At 45.1% G+C, this 16539-nt stretch overlaps 1 protein-coding gene across 2 annotated transcripts in view; it reads left to right on the top strand.

The window, feature by feature from the left end:
* LOC102458110 (MORC family CW-type zinc finger protein 1) overlaps positions 1–16539 on the top strand; it is a 60146-nt gene that overhangs the window by 24958 nt on the left and 18649 nt on the right. For both annotated transcript variants that reach the window (XM_089773071.1, XM_089773063.1), the window contains exons 9-10: positions 515–620; positions 3533–3667. In XM_089773071.1, coding sequence (XP_089629197.1) covers positions 515–620; positions 3533–3667 — 241 coding nt within the window. The remainder of the gene's footprint in view (positions 1–514; positions 621–3532; positions 3668–16539) is intronic.

Raw genomic sequence — 16539 nt, 5'->3', positions numbered from 1 at the left:
TCCATTGGGAAGAGTCTCTCTCTCACTCTCCATCTCCTCTCTTGATTCCTAAGAAAGTGTCTGTTTTCTCCTTCAGCCTGATCGCTGAATTCACCCTCTCTCTCCTGTTGCTCTGACTGTCTTAATTTTAGGCCTTGTTTTGAGTTAGTGTGCAACTGGGGTCTACCTGGTCATATGGAGCCTTCTAGTATGCCTTAACTTTGCCCAGTGCCATTTGACCATCCTCTATGTGAAATGTTTACATCCCAGCTTGCTCTGTACTAGCTGTATCTAGACAAGCCCTCAGTGTCTGTAAACTCAATTTGCGTCAGACACAATACTGTAGGTTATACATACATATTTCCATGGCTTTAGTTTAAAAGAGGCCACAAAAATAGCTGCCCTTATTTGGCTATTGTGTATATTATTTAGACAGGCTAGTTTGACAAGATTAAAAAGTAAAGAAGCACCTGAAAAGGATCTTGAAAGCTATTCTAATAGATGCATATTAAAGATGCATATCTTCTCTCCTCAGGAACTTTCATCATTATTTACAATGTGAAACTTACGCTCAGTGGCGAGCCAGAGCTCGATATTAGAACTGACCATGCAGATATTATGATTACCGGTCTTCTGGACAAGTAAGTGGTGTAATTACATTACTGGAGCAAAGATGTGACTGAATATCTGTAATCAGTAGTACATGGCTGCATACATCAGTAAAAGTATTTCATTAGGGAACTGTCAATTGATTATGAATGGAATGGAATGGATATGTTCTCCTTCAGAAAAGAGACCAAGGTGTCAGGGAAAAGCGATGCAGAAATGCCTTTCTTTGACAAAGTGATGGAGGAGGTAACATAAGATCAAGAGGCAAATATAGCATGGTTGGCCAGTTGTGCAAATGACGATATTCACTTACTAATAAAACTGGATAAACAAGGCAAATGAGAAATTATATAATAGATAAACATTCACTGCTCTCTGTGTTGTCTGTAACAAATGGATGGTATGCTCTTGGATGCCCCTTTGGGATCAGTGTTGAGGGACTGCCCGTGAATATTAGAGGCAAGTAAAAAAGTGGGTGTAATCCTTAAAACCAGCAGTATAACGTATCCTGGATTTTAGATGACTCTTGACTTAGCACGTCATCTTTCCAAAGCATCCTGTGTATAGAGCCTTTAGGTAGGTGGCCACAGTTTATTTCCTTAGAGGACTCACTAACCCTTGCTCCTTAAAAAATGAGGTTTAAGGGTTATTTCAAAAGAAGGTTTTTTGTTTTTTTTTCAAAATAACCCAGTCTACACAGCGGATTTTTTTTTTCAAAATAGGGTATTTCGAAAAAGCGCCCAGACACCATTATGCAAGTGAAGCACGGGAAATTCAAATCCACGCTTTATTTGCAGTTTCGCTCAGCTGCATTTGCATTCCTTTCTCAAAAGACGAATGCAGTGTAGACATACCCTAAGTGAATGAACATTTTAATTAAAAGGAACATGTAATTTTTTTTCAGAAAGGACAGTAAAGAGAAGGGACAATAAAGAGAAAGTTAGATAAAGGAAGATAAAGAAGGGATCTGAAGGCAAAGGAAAGATGTGAAAAACTAAAAGGGACGAGAAGAGAGGTTATGAAGAAAAAAAGGAAAAAGAAAAATGTGTGAAAAGGAAAGTGTTTGATTTGGTATCATAATCTGAGCATTTTCATAATGCTGTGGATAACCCTGAGTTTATACCAGTAGCATCTACTACATATTTGAGAGATTTTGTCTATTGGTCTGTCTGTGCAATGTCTATGTGTCTGTCTATCTGTTCAAGAGCTCCTCTTAAGTGGTAAGAGCTAGGACCATTAAATTCAGTATACAGCTTTCTCTTATAACTAAAAGCAAGGTAAGGTTTGGTTGTGTCAGGAAAATGGGATCGCTTCTCATAAAACTATACAGAAAAGAGACTGAATCATCAGGCAGGTGAAAAGTGGGATTCCCCCACCTTTTGGTACTGCTGCAGCCCTGAGCCTCACTCCCTTCCCCCAGAACCCTTTAGGGAGGATGGAAGGGCTGAAGCTCCCCCACCCCTATTCATATGGGAACATGGCAGGCTGTTCCTGTTCGTCAGGGAGCGAGGGGAAAGTGCACAGTTTGCTACATTACTTATTTTGGCTGGGCAGCACAGGGGCCAGATGAACCTGGACCTGCCTCAGTCAGGGGACATGCATACCTCCCACTGCCATGCCCACTGTAGCTGCTGTGGCCATGGAGAGGTGTTTCTCACCTAGCCCCACGCTGCTATAGTAACCGAGGACTGGCATAGTCCTCTCTCCCTGGGGAAACTTGCATACTGAACTCATCCCCATCTCCATCCCTGAGCAATGATTTAAATGAAGAAAAACAAAAATTGAGTTAAGGACCCGAGCAACGCTGGGTAAATGTTCTGGTAATAGATAAAACTGATGTAACATGTTTTCTCAAGCATGCTATAGGTGTGGATCTAGGAATACTCTCTTTCTTCAATCCCTAATGCTGTGTTCAGGAAGCAGACAGAACTTGGTTGCAAGTTGTTGAAAGCACAAAGTGCAGGGCTGGTGAATAATTTAAAATACCAATGGTACTTGTCACTGGGGGGTGGAAGCTATTTGGTCTGTGGGGGTCATGCTTATGATCTTAAAATATCTTTTGGCTGAAATATGGTTTTGCCTTATTCACATTAGTATTTTAAACACATATATTTGATCCATTAGAGATATCACCAGAATAAGTCATCTTTCTCTAGTCCTTGGGTTGCTTTAGTAAAGATTCCTTCCCCATCCCACTCACCCTGTCCAGCTTCCCCTCCCCTTTGGTAAGGCAGGAAGCTTGTCTTCTGACTTGGCCTTCTCCCACTGCCTGCATGGGGAATGGTGCCCAAAGATATTGGCTGGAAAGTCTCTTGTTCGTTCTATAGTGTAGTGAAGCTAGGGGCCCCAGAGAGCCCACTAGGGTGAGAGTCCTCCATACTCTCCAGCCAGGAAACCAGGAAAAGAAGGAGAACTAAGGAGATAAGAAAGGGATTGAGGAGCAAGGCTACCCAGAAGGGCTTTTTGCTCTCCAGCCCAGCTCATCAGACTGAACTCGTGTCTCATATTTTCACATCTCTTCCTTATCTATAAAGCACTGTAGATATGTGTGGCATAATACTATGGGGAAATGACTGTATTTACTTTCTTTACTTTACGCCTGAAGCTATGTGGCAGTGAATCCCATTGTTAGTGAGATGTTCATACTGTATATCAACAGCATCCCATTATAAATCTAATTTTGAGCCAAATCAAGAACTAGATTGTAGTTTTTAGTACCATCAGCTGAAGCCCACTGTACAAATTGCAGTTTATTGGCAAAGTTCTGACAGATTTACTCTGGACAAAACCTTCAAAAATCTTTTAATACCTACAGAGAGCACGACGGGGATCCAGTGCATTTTAGTTTAATGAGCCTGGGGTAGGCATCTTATCTTAGGTTATTATGCATCTAATTTTCTCCATGTAGTAGAGTTCATGCTTTGTGGTCTTGTTGACATACCAGATATTTCAGCCTTCCAGAACGATGGTCACTCAGAGCCTATACAACTATATTATATTTTGAACCACACATGAGAATATTCATTCAAGCTGAGAAAGTAGAAACCAAGCGCCTGCCTTACTGCTTTTACAGACCCAGGTGAGTGAGTCTCCTTTGTGGTTACACTCTGAGAGATTTTCATTTGCAATCCAGTGTACTTGAAAGCCTAAGTAGCCTTTTTGTCATGGTGGGAAATTGATTTTGATGGCAACGTGACTTATAATTTAAGCAAAGTTCAAATCGCATTGGCAGGCCAATCTGCTAAAGTGTAATCATCTGTGACAAATATGCTTGGCAGTTACCATGACCTGGGGCAAAGAACATGCTACATAAGATAATCAACTAAAGCGGGATTTTTGTTTTCACTTCAGTGCATCCAAGGTGCTTCTGTTCTTGTAGGAAAGATACCGTTTATTTTTAATTACCCTCTAATCCTGAGAAGTGATGGTCTGCATGGGGGTTGCTCCTAAAGCAAATCTTACTAAGCCCAGTTATGGCACTAATCATATTCCCACAGTAGTTAGAATCCCAACTCCTTTTGGTAACAGTACAGGGAATCTGACTAAATATACAAACTAATGTGATCAGTTAGTTAGTAATTTTCCTTCCATAGAGATGTTAAAAAATGGCTTTCATTGCGGAGGCTAGCTGTGTGGTTCTCTAGTTGGTATGTCATCTGCAACAGAGATACTAATATACAAAACTAGCAGAAACATTGCAGTGTAGTTGGGGGCCTAGGCACTTGGGTCCTATTAAAGGAGGCTTGTATTTTAATATCTAACATGAGATTTTTCAGACCACATGTGTAGGGTTTTCTTGCACTAGAATGATTAGTATACACACATATTGGGTGTGCACTGTACTGGATGAAAGGTTCATTTAGTATTCACCAGCAGGGTCTACTTGGACCAAATAATGTACAGAATGTTGGTGTGCTATAGCAATCACACCCCCATAGAGTGCATTACCCTGCTGAAGCCCTTAGTCTTCCCTCTGTGACTACCATGGTGGTCCAAGACAAGGAAAACTTATAGCTGAAAGCACAGCCAGATTGTTTCACCCATATGTAAATAAAGAGGCAAATGTTGTGAACAGGAAGACAGATTAGAGGCATATTTTAGAATTTGGAATTAAAATACATAAGTTAATACTTAGTGTCCAGTTGAATTTTTGCACAAGTGCTCAGTGTTGATCTAACTTTGTTCCGATTAAAGTAGAAGATTTTCTTAAATGAAAACAGAGTTTGGCCAACCTGGAGTGATTTTGAAAATCCCACTCTACGTGTTGTTTTCAGACACTTTAGGCTGCGTCTAGACTGGCATGATTTTGTGGAAATACTTTTAACGGAAAAGTTTTTCCGTTACAAATATTTCCGCAAAAGCCCATATAGATTGGCAAGTGCCTTTGCGCAAACGATTTGCTTTTGTGCAAAAGCATCCGTGGCCAGTCTAGATGCGATTTTGTGCAAGAAAGCCCCGGTCGCTATTTTAGCCATCGGGGCTTTTTTGCGCAAAACAGTTCTTCCCTGTCTACACTGGCCCACTTGCACAAGTATTCTTGCGCAAGACGGCTTTTTCCCGAGCGGGAGCGTGAAAGTATTTGTGCAAGAAGCACTGATTTTGTATATTACAAAGTCAGTGCTCTTGCGCAAATTCAAGTGGCCAGTGTAGACAGCTGGCAAGTTTTTGAGTAAAAGCAGCTGCTTTTGCGCAAAATCTTGCCAGTCTAGACACACCCTCTAGGATAAATCAGTTTCTTCATTAATAAATTGATTACTTCAGGATGAGTCCCCATTTATTCTATCTGGCGTAACACAACTGGATTTTATGGAAGTTGCATCTGTTTTCAGACTAGACTATCTCTTTTAGAATATATTTTATATCAAGCTGTGTAAACACGTGTGTAACTACCTATAGCAGTCCACACTCGAGAACACCATATATCTACTTTAAGTTAAAAGGGTATGTCTAGACTACATGGTTTTTTCAAAAAAACTGCCCTTTTTTTGAAAAAACTTCACCTGCATCCACACTGCAATCACGTTCTTTCGAAATTAAATTGAAAGAACGCAGGGGGGGGTTTCAACGCAGGGGGGTTTCCGAAAGAGCTCTTTCGGAAAAAGGCCTGTGTGGATGCAGAACAGGGTCATTTTTCGGAAGAAGAGGCAATCAAAACAATGCACAGGTGCCCTCGTGGCCGTTCTGTGAATCAGGGCTTTCTTTCGAGAGAGCATCCATGCAGTCTGGACGCTCTCTTTTGAAAAAGCAGATCGCTTTTTCAATCCGGTTTTGAGGTGTGGATGCTCTCTTTCGAAAGAAGCTTGATGCACCCATAGTGTTCTGATGACTAATCAAAAGGAAAATGTCAGATCCGTGACTCTAGTTTAGGGGTCAATAACCTTTGGTTCTCAGTCTGTCAGTAAGCAGCTGGCAGGTGATGAGATATTTTGCTTATGTTGATTGTCCGCAGGCATGGCCCCCTGCAGCTCCTAGAGGACAAGGTTTGCCATTCCCAGACAATGGAGGCAGTGGGAAGTAGCAGTCAGCACATTCCTGCAGCCTGTGCCGCCCCCCACAGCTTCCATTGGCAAACCACAGCCACTGGGAGCCGGGGTGGGGGGCCAATATAAGCAAAATTTCTCATGGCCTGCCTGTCAGCAGATTATCCTAACAGACTCAGCTCAGACTCAAAGATTGCCAACCCTTGCTCTAGCTTCTACGATTTAGACTTCTCAGACTATAGATCAGTAACTCGTGGCTTTCCTCCAGTACTCGTAGATGGCTTAAAGTTTCCAATCTCTATTTTATTACCCTGGTGGACCTGCTGTAGGGCTTTCCTGGAGCAGCTGGCCTTTCTTAACTTTGTTAAGGGGCTTGGATTTACAGTAATAGTTCTCTTTTCCAAAGCTACTAGCTTTTATCCAGATATACTGAGAGTGGCTCCTACTAATTGTGAACTATATTCTGTACTGAATAGATTAATAACAGAGAAGGAGTTTGCAGTGTAGAGTGTGCATATCTAAGCTAGGAACAGTTCAGTCACACAATACAATTAAATAAATTAAATCTCCAAATAACTGATAATACGTTTGTAAAAAAAAATTAAACTGGGTTAGATACTGCATGTCTTGGTCTCATAGAAAAGCAGTTAATGGAAGGATTTGAATGAGGCACAGTTGAAAGGGAAGAGATTCTGAGTTCAAGGGGCATTGTGTAAAAATATTTGGTAAATTAGGGTGCGTCTACACAGCAGGGCTTAGCTCAATTTGCGCAGCTTATTTTGAAATAGCTTATTTCATAATTGGGAGCATCTACATGGCACTTACTTCGAAATGAGCACTCTTCCACTGACTTCCCTTACTCTTCATACAATGAGGGTTACAGGAGTCGGAGTAAGAAGTCCTCCAGCTTGACAGTAGTTTGACATTATTTTGAAATAACTGCCTGCTGTGTAGACGCGGACTAAGTTATTTCGGAATATCGCCAGTTATTTCAAAACAGTGTTGCAGAGTAGATGTACCCTTAGAGAAGGAAGGGGTGTGAAGATGAGTGGCTTGGAATGAATGTAGACCAACGTTTTAAAGAGAGTAGTAGGAGATAGGCAAACATGTAACACAGTGGAATCATTCATTTTCTATCCTAGATTGTTCTGTAGTGTTGCGCTGTGGTGTTTCACAGCTGTCACGTAACTTCTTTACACATTATAAATAACAGGAGGTTGCTTATTAAGTGGTGTGTCGAATAATCTTTTTGTGTAGTTTGTGAGATTAAATTGGAAAATCATAGAATCATACAGCTGGAAGAGACCTCAGAAGGTCATCAAGTCCAGCCCAATCCCAACTAAATCAACCCAGCAAGGGCTTTGTCAAGCCGAGACTTAAAAACCTCTAGGGATGGAGATTCCACCACCTTCCTAGTGCTTCCAGTGCTTCACCGCCTTCCTAGTGAGATAGTTTTTCCTAATATCCAACCTAGACCTCCCCCACTGTAACTTGAGACCATTGCTCCTTGTTCTGCCATCCATCACTACTGAGAACAGCCTCTCTCCAGCCTCTTTGGAACCTCCCTTCAGGAAGTTGAAGGCTGCTATCAAGTCCTCCCTCACTCTTCTCTTCTGCAGACTAAACAAACTCCTTCAGTTTCTCCTCATAAGTCATGTGCTCCAGCCCCCTAATCATTTTGATTGCCCTCCGCTGGACCCTCTCCAATGCGTCCATATCCTTTCTATAGTGGAGGGCCTAGAACTGGGCACAGTATTCTAGATGTGGCCTTACCAGAGCCGAATAAAGGGGAATAATCACTTCTCTGGATCTGCTGGCAATGTTCTCCTAATGCACCCCAATATGCCATTAGCCTGCTTGGCTACAAGGGCACACTGTTGACTCATATCCAGCTTCTCATCCACTGTAATCCCAGGTCCTTTTCTGCAGAACTGCTCCTTAGCCATTTGGTCCCCAGCCTGTAACTATGCTTGGCATTCTTCCTTCCCACGTGCAGGACTCTACACTTGCCCTTGTTAAACCTCATCAGATTTCTTTTGGCCCAGTCCTCTAATCTATCCAGGTCACTCTGGACCCTATCCCTTCCCTCCAGCATATTTACCTCTTCCCCTAGATTGGTGTCATCTGCAAACTTGCTGAGGGCGCAATCCATCCCCTCATCCAGGTCATTAATAAAGATGTTGAACAAAACTGTTCCAAGAACAGATGGGGCACTCTCCTAGAAACCGACTGCCAACCTGACATCGAGACGTTGATCACTACCTGTTGGGCCCACCTTATAGTCCATTTATCCAATCCGTACTCCCTTAACTTGCTGGCAAGAATATTGTGGGAGACCGAATCAAAAGCTTTGCTAAAGTCAGAGTATATCACATCCACCGACTTTCCCATATCTACAGAGCCAGTTACTTCATCATAGAAGCTAATCAGATTGGTCAGGCATGACTTGCCCTTCGTGAATCCATGTTGACTATTCCTGATCACTTTCCCCTCTTCCAAGTGCTTCAAAATGGATTCCTTGAGGTTTCCCTCCATGATTTTTCTAGGGACTGAGGTAAGGCCGATAGGTCTGTAGTTCCCTGAATTGTCCTCCTTCCCTTTTTTAAAGATGGGCACTACGTTTGCCTTTTTCCAGTCTTTTGGGATCTGTCCTGATCTCCACGAGTTTTCAAAGATAATGGCCAAAGACGCCGCAGTGACACTTGCCAACTCCCTCAGAACCCTCCCATGCATTAAATCCGGACCCATGTTTAGCTTTTCTAAATAGTTCCTATTGTTGTTGGAGCATCTCTTGCATTCACAAGTGCCTACCTAGAGGACCCACTCCTCAGTTGGACCTAAGCCTAGTCCTGCCCAGGCTCATGGGTCCTCCATTTGAACCCTCTGCCATCTGTCCTACATTTCTGGGAAGGTGGCCTTTCTGGTGGCTATAATCTAATCTACAAGGGTCTTGAACTCAAAGCATATACTTCTGAGCCCCCTCACATGCTCCCTCACATGGTCTCTCATAAAGACCGAGTGCAGCTACACCCTCAGCCAGCACTAGTACCCAACGTGGTCTCCCACTTGCATGTGAACCAGGACATGTTTTTACCTGTGTCTTCTCCCTAACCCATGTGCCAGAACAGAGATAAATGCTCCATTCCATTGGATGTCAGGCTTGCCCCTAGCCCTCCTCATTGAGTGCACAAAGCCATTTCGTAAGTCACCACTGCTCTTTATTACAATCACCTAGGGTATGTCTACACTACAAAGCTAGTTCATAAGTCATGTGCTCCAGCCCCCTAATCATTTAGGGACGTTAGTTCGAACTAACTTTGATAGGCGCTACACAAGCACTCCGCTAGTTGGAACTTAATTCGAACTAGCGGAGCGCTTAGTTCGAACTAGGAAAACCTAATTCCACGAGGATTAAGCCTAGTTCGAACTAGCTAGTTCGAATTAAGGGGTGTGTAACCCCTTAATTCGAACTAGTGGGAGGCTAGCCCTCCCCAGGTTTCCCTGGTGGCCACTCTGGCCAACACCAGGGAAACTCATCTGCCCCCCTCCCGGCCCCGGAGCCCTTAAAGGGGCACGGGCTGGCTACGGTGCCCGTGCCAGGTGCAAGCCTGCCAGCACCCAGCCAGCAGACCCTGCACCTGGCACGGATCGAGCCACCCACCCAATGCCCCCTCAGCCCTCCCCCTCTTCCCGGGACCAGGCTGGCGGCTCTCGGGACCGCAAGAGGCGGGCACCTGCCTGGGCTAGTGCGGACATCGTGGACCTCGTCCACAGCCTCCGCACTAGGCACAGGAAAGTGGCCGGCTAGGGCAGGAGAGCTGCCAGCCTGGCCACCCAGGAGCAAGTGTGCAAGAGAATCAAGGGGGTCCACTGAGACCCCCGACCCTGAGCCCTGAGCTTACAATGGCCGTCCTGGGTCAGACCAAAGGTCCATCTAGCCCAGTAGCCTGTCTGCCGACAGCAGCCAACCCTAGGGACCCTGGAGGGGATGGACCGAAGACAGTGACCAAGCCATTTGTCTCGTGCCATCCCTCTCCAGCCTTCCACAAACCTTGGGCAGGGACACCACTCCTACCCCCTGGCTAATACCACTCCATGGACCCAACCTCCATGACTTGATCTCACTTCCCTTTAAACTCTGTTCTAGTTGTAGCCTTCACAGCCTCCTGCAGCAAGGAGTTCCACAGGTTGACGCTTTGCTTTGTGAAGAACAACTTTCTGTTACTAGTTTGAAGCCTGCTACCCATTCCTTTCCTTTGGTGTCCTCTAGTCCTTCTTTATGGGAACTAATGAAGAACTTTTCTGTATGCACCCTCTCCACCCAACTCCTGCTTTTAGAGACCTCTATCCTGTCCCCCCTCCGCCTCCTCTTTTCTAAGCTGAAAAGTCCCAGTCTCTTTAGCCTCTCTTCATATGGGACCTATTCCCAACCCCTGATCATTTTAGTTGCCCTCCCCTCTCCCACCTCCTTTTCCCAGTCTCCCCCAGTTTTGTTCAATAAAGATAGATTCCATTTTTGAACACAATTGTCCTTTATTTTGTACATCAAGAAAAGGGGCTAGGGATGGGTAAGTGGAAGGAGGTGAGGGAGGAATGGGGCACGAGCCCCCTATGGGGAGGACTGAGCTGGCTCTGCGGGCTTTTGGGGTGGAAGCTCTCCTGCAGCCCCCCAATTGCCCCCTCTCCCCAGATGGCAGCCTGCGGCAAGTGCAGCCGGTCTGATGGCCGAGTGCTGTGATGTGCCCAGTGTGGGTAGTCCGGGCAATCCAAGCCAGGACTGCTTTGCAAGCGGGGCACCCCTGAGAACTGTCTGTCCGGGGTGGGGGTCGTGACCCTTTAAGCACAGCCCTCGGCTAGCCTGAGACAGCATCTCCATGCTCTAAGTTCTTCTCTGATGCCCTGCCGGCACTGCTTCTGGCCATCCTTAAGCCCGGTTCAGGGTCCACTTAATGTGGACATGCTAGTTCGAATTAGCAAAACGCTAATTCGAACTAGTTTTTTAGTCAGGATCCGTTAGTTCGAATTAGCTTAGTTCGAATTAACTAATTCGAACTAAGTTAGTTCGAATTAGCGCTGTAGTGTAGACATACCCCAAAAGAATGAGAGAGCTTCCCATCTCCTCCTTGCACATTTTGTCATGGATCACATCTTGCATTGGAACAGGCTACAACTTACCTAAGATTCCAGCCCTGCCATTGACAGTGCACTCCACCAGAGTGCAGGCTTCATCTGCAGCATTCCTCATGCGCGTCCCTATTCCAGACACATGCAAAGCAGCAACATGGCCTTCCACCCGCACCTTCATGTCACACTGTGCCGTCACCCAACAGGTGAGGAATGATGCAGCCTTTGGCAGAGAAGCCCTGTAATCGGCAACCAGGTGAACTGTGACCTCTCCTCTGAGAGAACATTTTGGGAGTCATCTATTGGGATGAACATGAGAAATTACTCAAGAAAAAAAAAGGTTACCTTCCTCTCAGAACTGTTGTTCTTTTGAGATGTGTTCCACACGTCCATTCCACATCCTGCCCAACTCCTCTCTCTTAGAGTATCCTGACAAGAAGGAACTGAGCAGATGGCAGGTCAACAGGGATCTGTATACACCACCATGCTGCTCCAGAGGGCTACACAGGTACTGCTATGGGAAAAACCTGGGACAATTGTGTGCACAGCATGTGCACCACCAATTGCAGTGGACATGAGCAACACATCTCAAAGAACAATATTTACAAGAGGTAGTTAACTGTTTTTTTTTTTTTATAATTTGCAGCCCCCCAAGTCAGTCGCTCAAGGGGAAGTGATTGCATATGAGATGCTGCTGGCATGTTTCATTATATGCCACTTTGTGACTGATGCTTACCATAACTTCAGTGTTCATATTCTTGCAGTAGTGTAATAGTATTCATCATAAACTATATATTAACATCAATTTTACAGCACCAGAAGTATTGTTCCTTCTGAAAAATAACTGCCATGAATATCCCAATAATTGTAGAAGTGTTTGAAGAATTGTAAAAGACTTGTACAGGGATATTGTGTGGGGGCATGATGGGGGTACCCTGCCCAACGCTGTGGGTGAGGGGGGTGAGGAGGCAGATCTTCTGGGTGGCGTGGGGGTCTGCAGAAGGAGTCAGGGGCCCCCACACAGTGTGGCAGCCGTGGAGGGAAGCTGGGCAATGTGGCCATAGCCTACTCCACTCTGCCAACTCCTGGCCACATTCCTCAGGGCAGGGGGTGGGACAGTGGGAAGTAGAGTGGAACAGCCAGGAGCCAGAGGAGTGGAACAGCCTGGGGATGGGTAGCTCCACTTCCCCCACCACTACCGGTTACTGCAGTGGGGGGGGGGAACCATGCTGCTGGCACCAGACCCCCACTACGCCTCTGGGCCACGTTACTTGAGGGGAAGAGACAGGGAGAAACAGGGAAAAGGTGGGGAGGGAGTAAGACAGGGATAGGGCGGGAATGGAGCAGAGTTAAAATGGGCAAGATGGGAAGAAGTGAGGTCAGGCCTAAGACAGGAAGATTTCCCAGCCTGCCCCCAGGCTAGATAGGGGTGGAGCAGAGAGGAGTCACATGAGGGACAGGCCCAATATCCTCCCATGTCCCTCTTCAGTAGTTGCTCCTGGTGCTGTATGTGGAATACTCACTCTTTCATTCACTTTCATTCATTTCATCTATTCTATTTTAATCTCCTTTGTATTTTTCTTGTTCCATTTGCATGACCCTCTTTATCTGATCACGTTTGAATTATTGAGCCCATTATCCTGGTTCTCAGTCATTTTTAATGGACTCTCTTGAGATTTTGCGCTGTATTAAGTACACAGTGTCAGTTTCCTTTGTTAACATATTGTATCTGCTCTTGCTCACTTTTCAGTAAAATGAGAATACAGGCAGTCCCCGGGTTAAGTACAAGATAGGGACTGTAGGTTTGTTCTTAAGTTGAATCTGTATGTAAGTCGGAACTGGTGTCCAGATTCAGCCGCTGCTGAAACTGACCAGCGGCTGATTACAGGAAGCCCGAGGCAGAGTTGCTCTGCCCCCGGCTTCCTGGAATCAGCCGCTGATCAGTTTCAACAGGCTGAATCTGGACGCCAGTTCCGACTTACATACAGATTCAACTTAAGAACTCCAGGCGTCCCCAAGTCAGCTGCTGCTGAAACTGATCAGCAGCTGATTCCAAGGAGCCCGGGCAGAGCAACTCTGCCTCGGGCTTCCTGTAGTCAGTGCTGGTCAGTTTCAGCAGCGGCTGACTCAGGGACGCCTGGGGCAGAACAGCTGGGGTGCTGCTGGGTTGGTCCAGTAGCGCCCAGAGCGGCACTGCGAGACCAAGCAGCAGCGCCCCAGCTGCTCCACCACAGGCGTCTGGAGAAAAGCCTGGTCTGCTGGGGGGTGGGGAGGACGTACTAGCTGCGCCCCCCCCCCCCCAGCAGACCAGAGAGACGCGGGCAGTGGACCGAGACGCACCGCGGTCCCGCCGCCCGGGTCCTCCGCGGCTTTGCTCCGTGTCTCCCTGGTCTGCTGGAGACCAGCAGACCAGGGAGACAGGGAGCAAAGCCTCTGAAGACGCCGGCAGCGGGACAGCCGCGGTGCATCTGGGCTGTCCCTCTGCCCGCGTGCTCCGCGGCTTTGTTCCGCTTCTCCCTGGTCTGCTGGTCTCCAGCAGACCAGGGAGACGCGGAGCAAACCCCGTTCGTAACTGTGGATCCGACATAAGTCGGATCCGCGTAACTCGGAGACTGCCTGTACTTTTAGTCCTTAGGTTATCATAGTGTAATAATTTGTTCCAAATTGAGAACTTGATGTAATATAATGAGTTCTTCAGGATTCCTTATGATTTCATTCAGCAGGGTGGCCCTCCAAAAAACTGCAGAATTAGTTTCTGCCACCAGCTTCCCCACTCCCTTCCCAAAATCATTTTTGCTTTCTCCCCTTATGACTGGCTCTAAGTAGAAGTAAAGGAAAGCTGCTTTGGAAATTGCAGATGGTGAGATCTCTGTAATCCATATGTTGATCCTACATCCGTTCTCAGTAGGGGAACTGGCCATGGAACAAGCATTTCTATCACATTGACCAGCTTGAGGTGGTGCAAATTGAGCCTCCATCCAGTCTGGAAGCAATGGAGGCCCTGTCTCAGTTCTCTTCTTGCTAATTCCTTTAGCTTTACACTTAGGCTATGTCTAGACTACAGGGTATTTTCCCCCCTAAAAGTGGCCTTTTTTAGAAAAAACTTCACTTGCTCTAGACTGCTGCTGCGTTCTTTCGAAATTATATTGAAAGCATGTGGGGTTTTTTTGACAGCGGTAAACCTCATTTTATGAGGAAGAACGACTTTTTTCAAAAGAACTCTTTTGAAAAAAGGTGTTCTTGAATGAAAACAGGGCTTTTTCGAAAGAGAGCATCCAGATTGCCTGGGTGCTCTCTTTCGAAAAAGTGGATTGCTTTTTTCAAAAAAAGCAATGGCTGTCTAGACGATCTCTTTCGAAAGAAGCTTTTTCGAATTATTATTTTGAAAAAGCTTCTTTTGAAAGAAGTGTGTAGTCTAGAAGTACTGCAGAAGTGCTGTGAATGGGAGAGAACAGAATATTCTCTCCAACTCGCACCTGTTTGGGATCACACCTCTCCTGAGAAGGACATCACTTCCTTTCAAGTCACCTCATTGCCATCAGCATTCCCCAAATGTGGACACCTAGGCTGTGTCTACACTGGCCACTTATTCCGGAAATCAGCCACTTTTCCGGAATAACTTGCCAGCTGTCTACACTGGCCCCTTGAATTTCCAGAAAAGCACTGACCATCTCATGTAAAATCATCAGTGCTTTTCCGGAAAAACTATGCTGCTCCCGTTCGGGCAAAAGTCCTTTTCCGGAAAACTGTTCCGGAAAAGGGCCAGTGTAGAGAGCACAGCTTTCTTTTCTGCAAAAAAGCCCCGATCGCGAAAATGACGATTGGGGCTTTTTTGCGGAAAAGCGCATCTACATTGGCACGGATGCTTTTCTGGAAAAAGTGCTTTTCCAGAAAAGCATCCTGCCAATGTGGACTCGTTTTTTCCAGAAATACTTATAAGGGAAAACTGTTCCGTTTTAAGCATTTCCGGAAAAGGGTGCCAGTGTAGACGTAGCCCTAATGTCTAGTTTTCCAGTCTAGTGAGGTTCCTTGTTCTACTCTACCTCAGAACCATTTTCTGACACCTTGTGCTTGTCAGCATGACTCATTTCTTTCTATAGCCTTCATCTGTCAACCAACAATTTGGAAAGACTGGTGGTTGGTAAGGCCTGCTCTGTAACCTCCTAGGCTTGTGTGGGAAATAATTGTGGCCACATTTCACCATGATGTTTTCCGTGTAAGGATTTTTGATGTCTGCCAGTAAAGAGTGGCTTCTGTAATTTTCCTCACCACTGAATACTTTGTATATTATTCTGTATAGATAACTTTCCCTTCATCTGCCTGGTAACTTCTGCTTCTTGGCAGTCAGTATAAACCCCATCCACACTCCAGGTGTGCACATTTCACCAAGAAATTTCTCATCAAATGTACTAATTCTTCAGGCTTTCATTGAAGTAATTGCCTGTAGGTAGATGCAATCGTTGTCTGTATTCTGCAATATAATAATGAACCATGTAGCCCATCGCGCACTTTCATTTTTCTGTCATAGGTTGACTGTTTACACACCTAATCTTTTTTTTCACCCAGCCCACAGAACTCTTGAAGAAAAGTCAGGTCAAACTAGATCAAATGGCCTTCTTACAGTTAATCCTTGGCTCAATATATTTGTCTCCTTAACTTCCATGAGCTTGTGGAAGTTTCCACTTCAGTAACCACATCTCCCTCCCCATCCTCAGCCATGTAACCTCTCTGCTTGCTGATACTCCTGGCTACACACTTTTTTTCTGAACAAGATTATTTCTGTTTACCTTCCAGATGCCATTCCTACAGTTTTCAGTGAACTTCATATTAACCTTTCCTCTCCAGCCTTTGTCATGAAATCAGATGACATTAAAGAGGGCGCAAATTGTCACTGTGCATCAAGAAAATGCACTATGAAAACCACAACAGCTAAAATATCCTGCTGAATTGAACACTGTGCATTCAAAACTTGGCTTACAGTCTACATGACAATCTCTCTCTATTAGAGTTCAAATTTTCATAAATGTATCTGTATTCATTTATAATTCTGTCACATAGGCACCTACAGGTTGCTATTTTAGGTATGGTAAATTCACTACTACTTTTAATACTGGTTGGTACATTTAATAGTACTTCTGCATGTTCCTGTGTAGGAGAGTGAGATGTTCCTGTATAGGAGACTGAGAGTTGAGAAAAACAATTATGTAACAATATTTTCTGTTGCTCTTTCCTCAATCCACACAGACTTTCTGCTTTTTTTAATTATGAAATTAGTTATGGGGGATAATTACATTGCAGTTAGGTCCCCCTGTGATTTTTTTCTTCCTCTTTGGTTCAGTAGATGGAG

The sequence above is a fragment of the Pelodiscus sinensis genome, chromosome 1, assembly GCF_052426305.1.
Source record: "Pelodiscus sinensis isolate ZL-2025 chromosome 1, ASM5242630v1, whole genome shotgun sequence".
In the NCBI taxonomy this organism is placed as follows: Eukaryota; Metazoa; Chordata; order Testudines; family Trionychidae; genus Pelodiscus; species Pelodiscus sinensis.
This window is presented reverse-complemented; position numbering and strand designations above follow the sequence as displayed.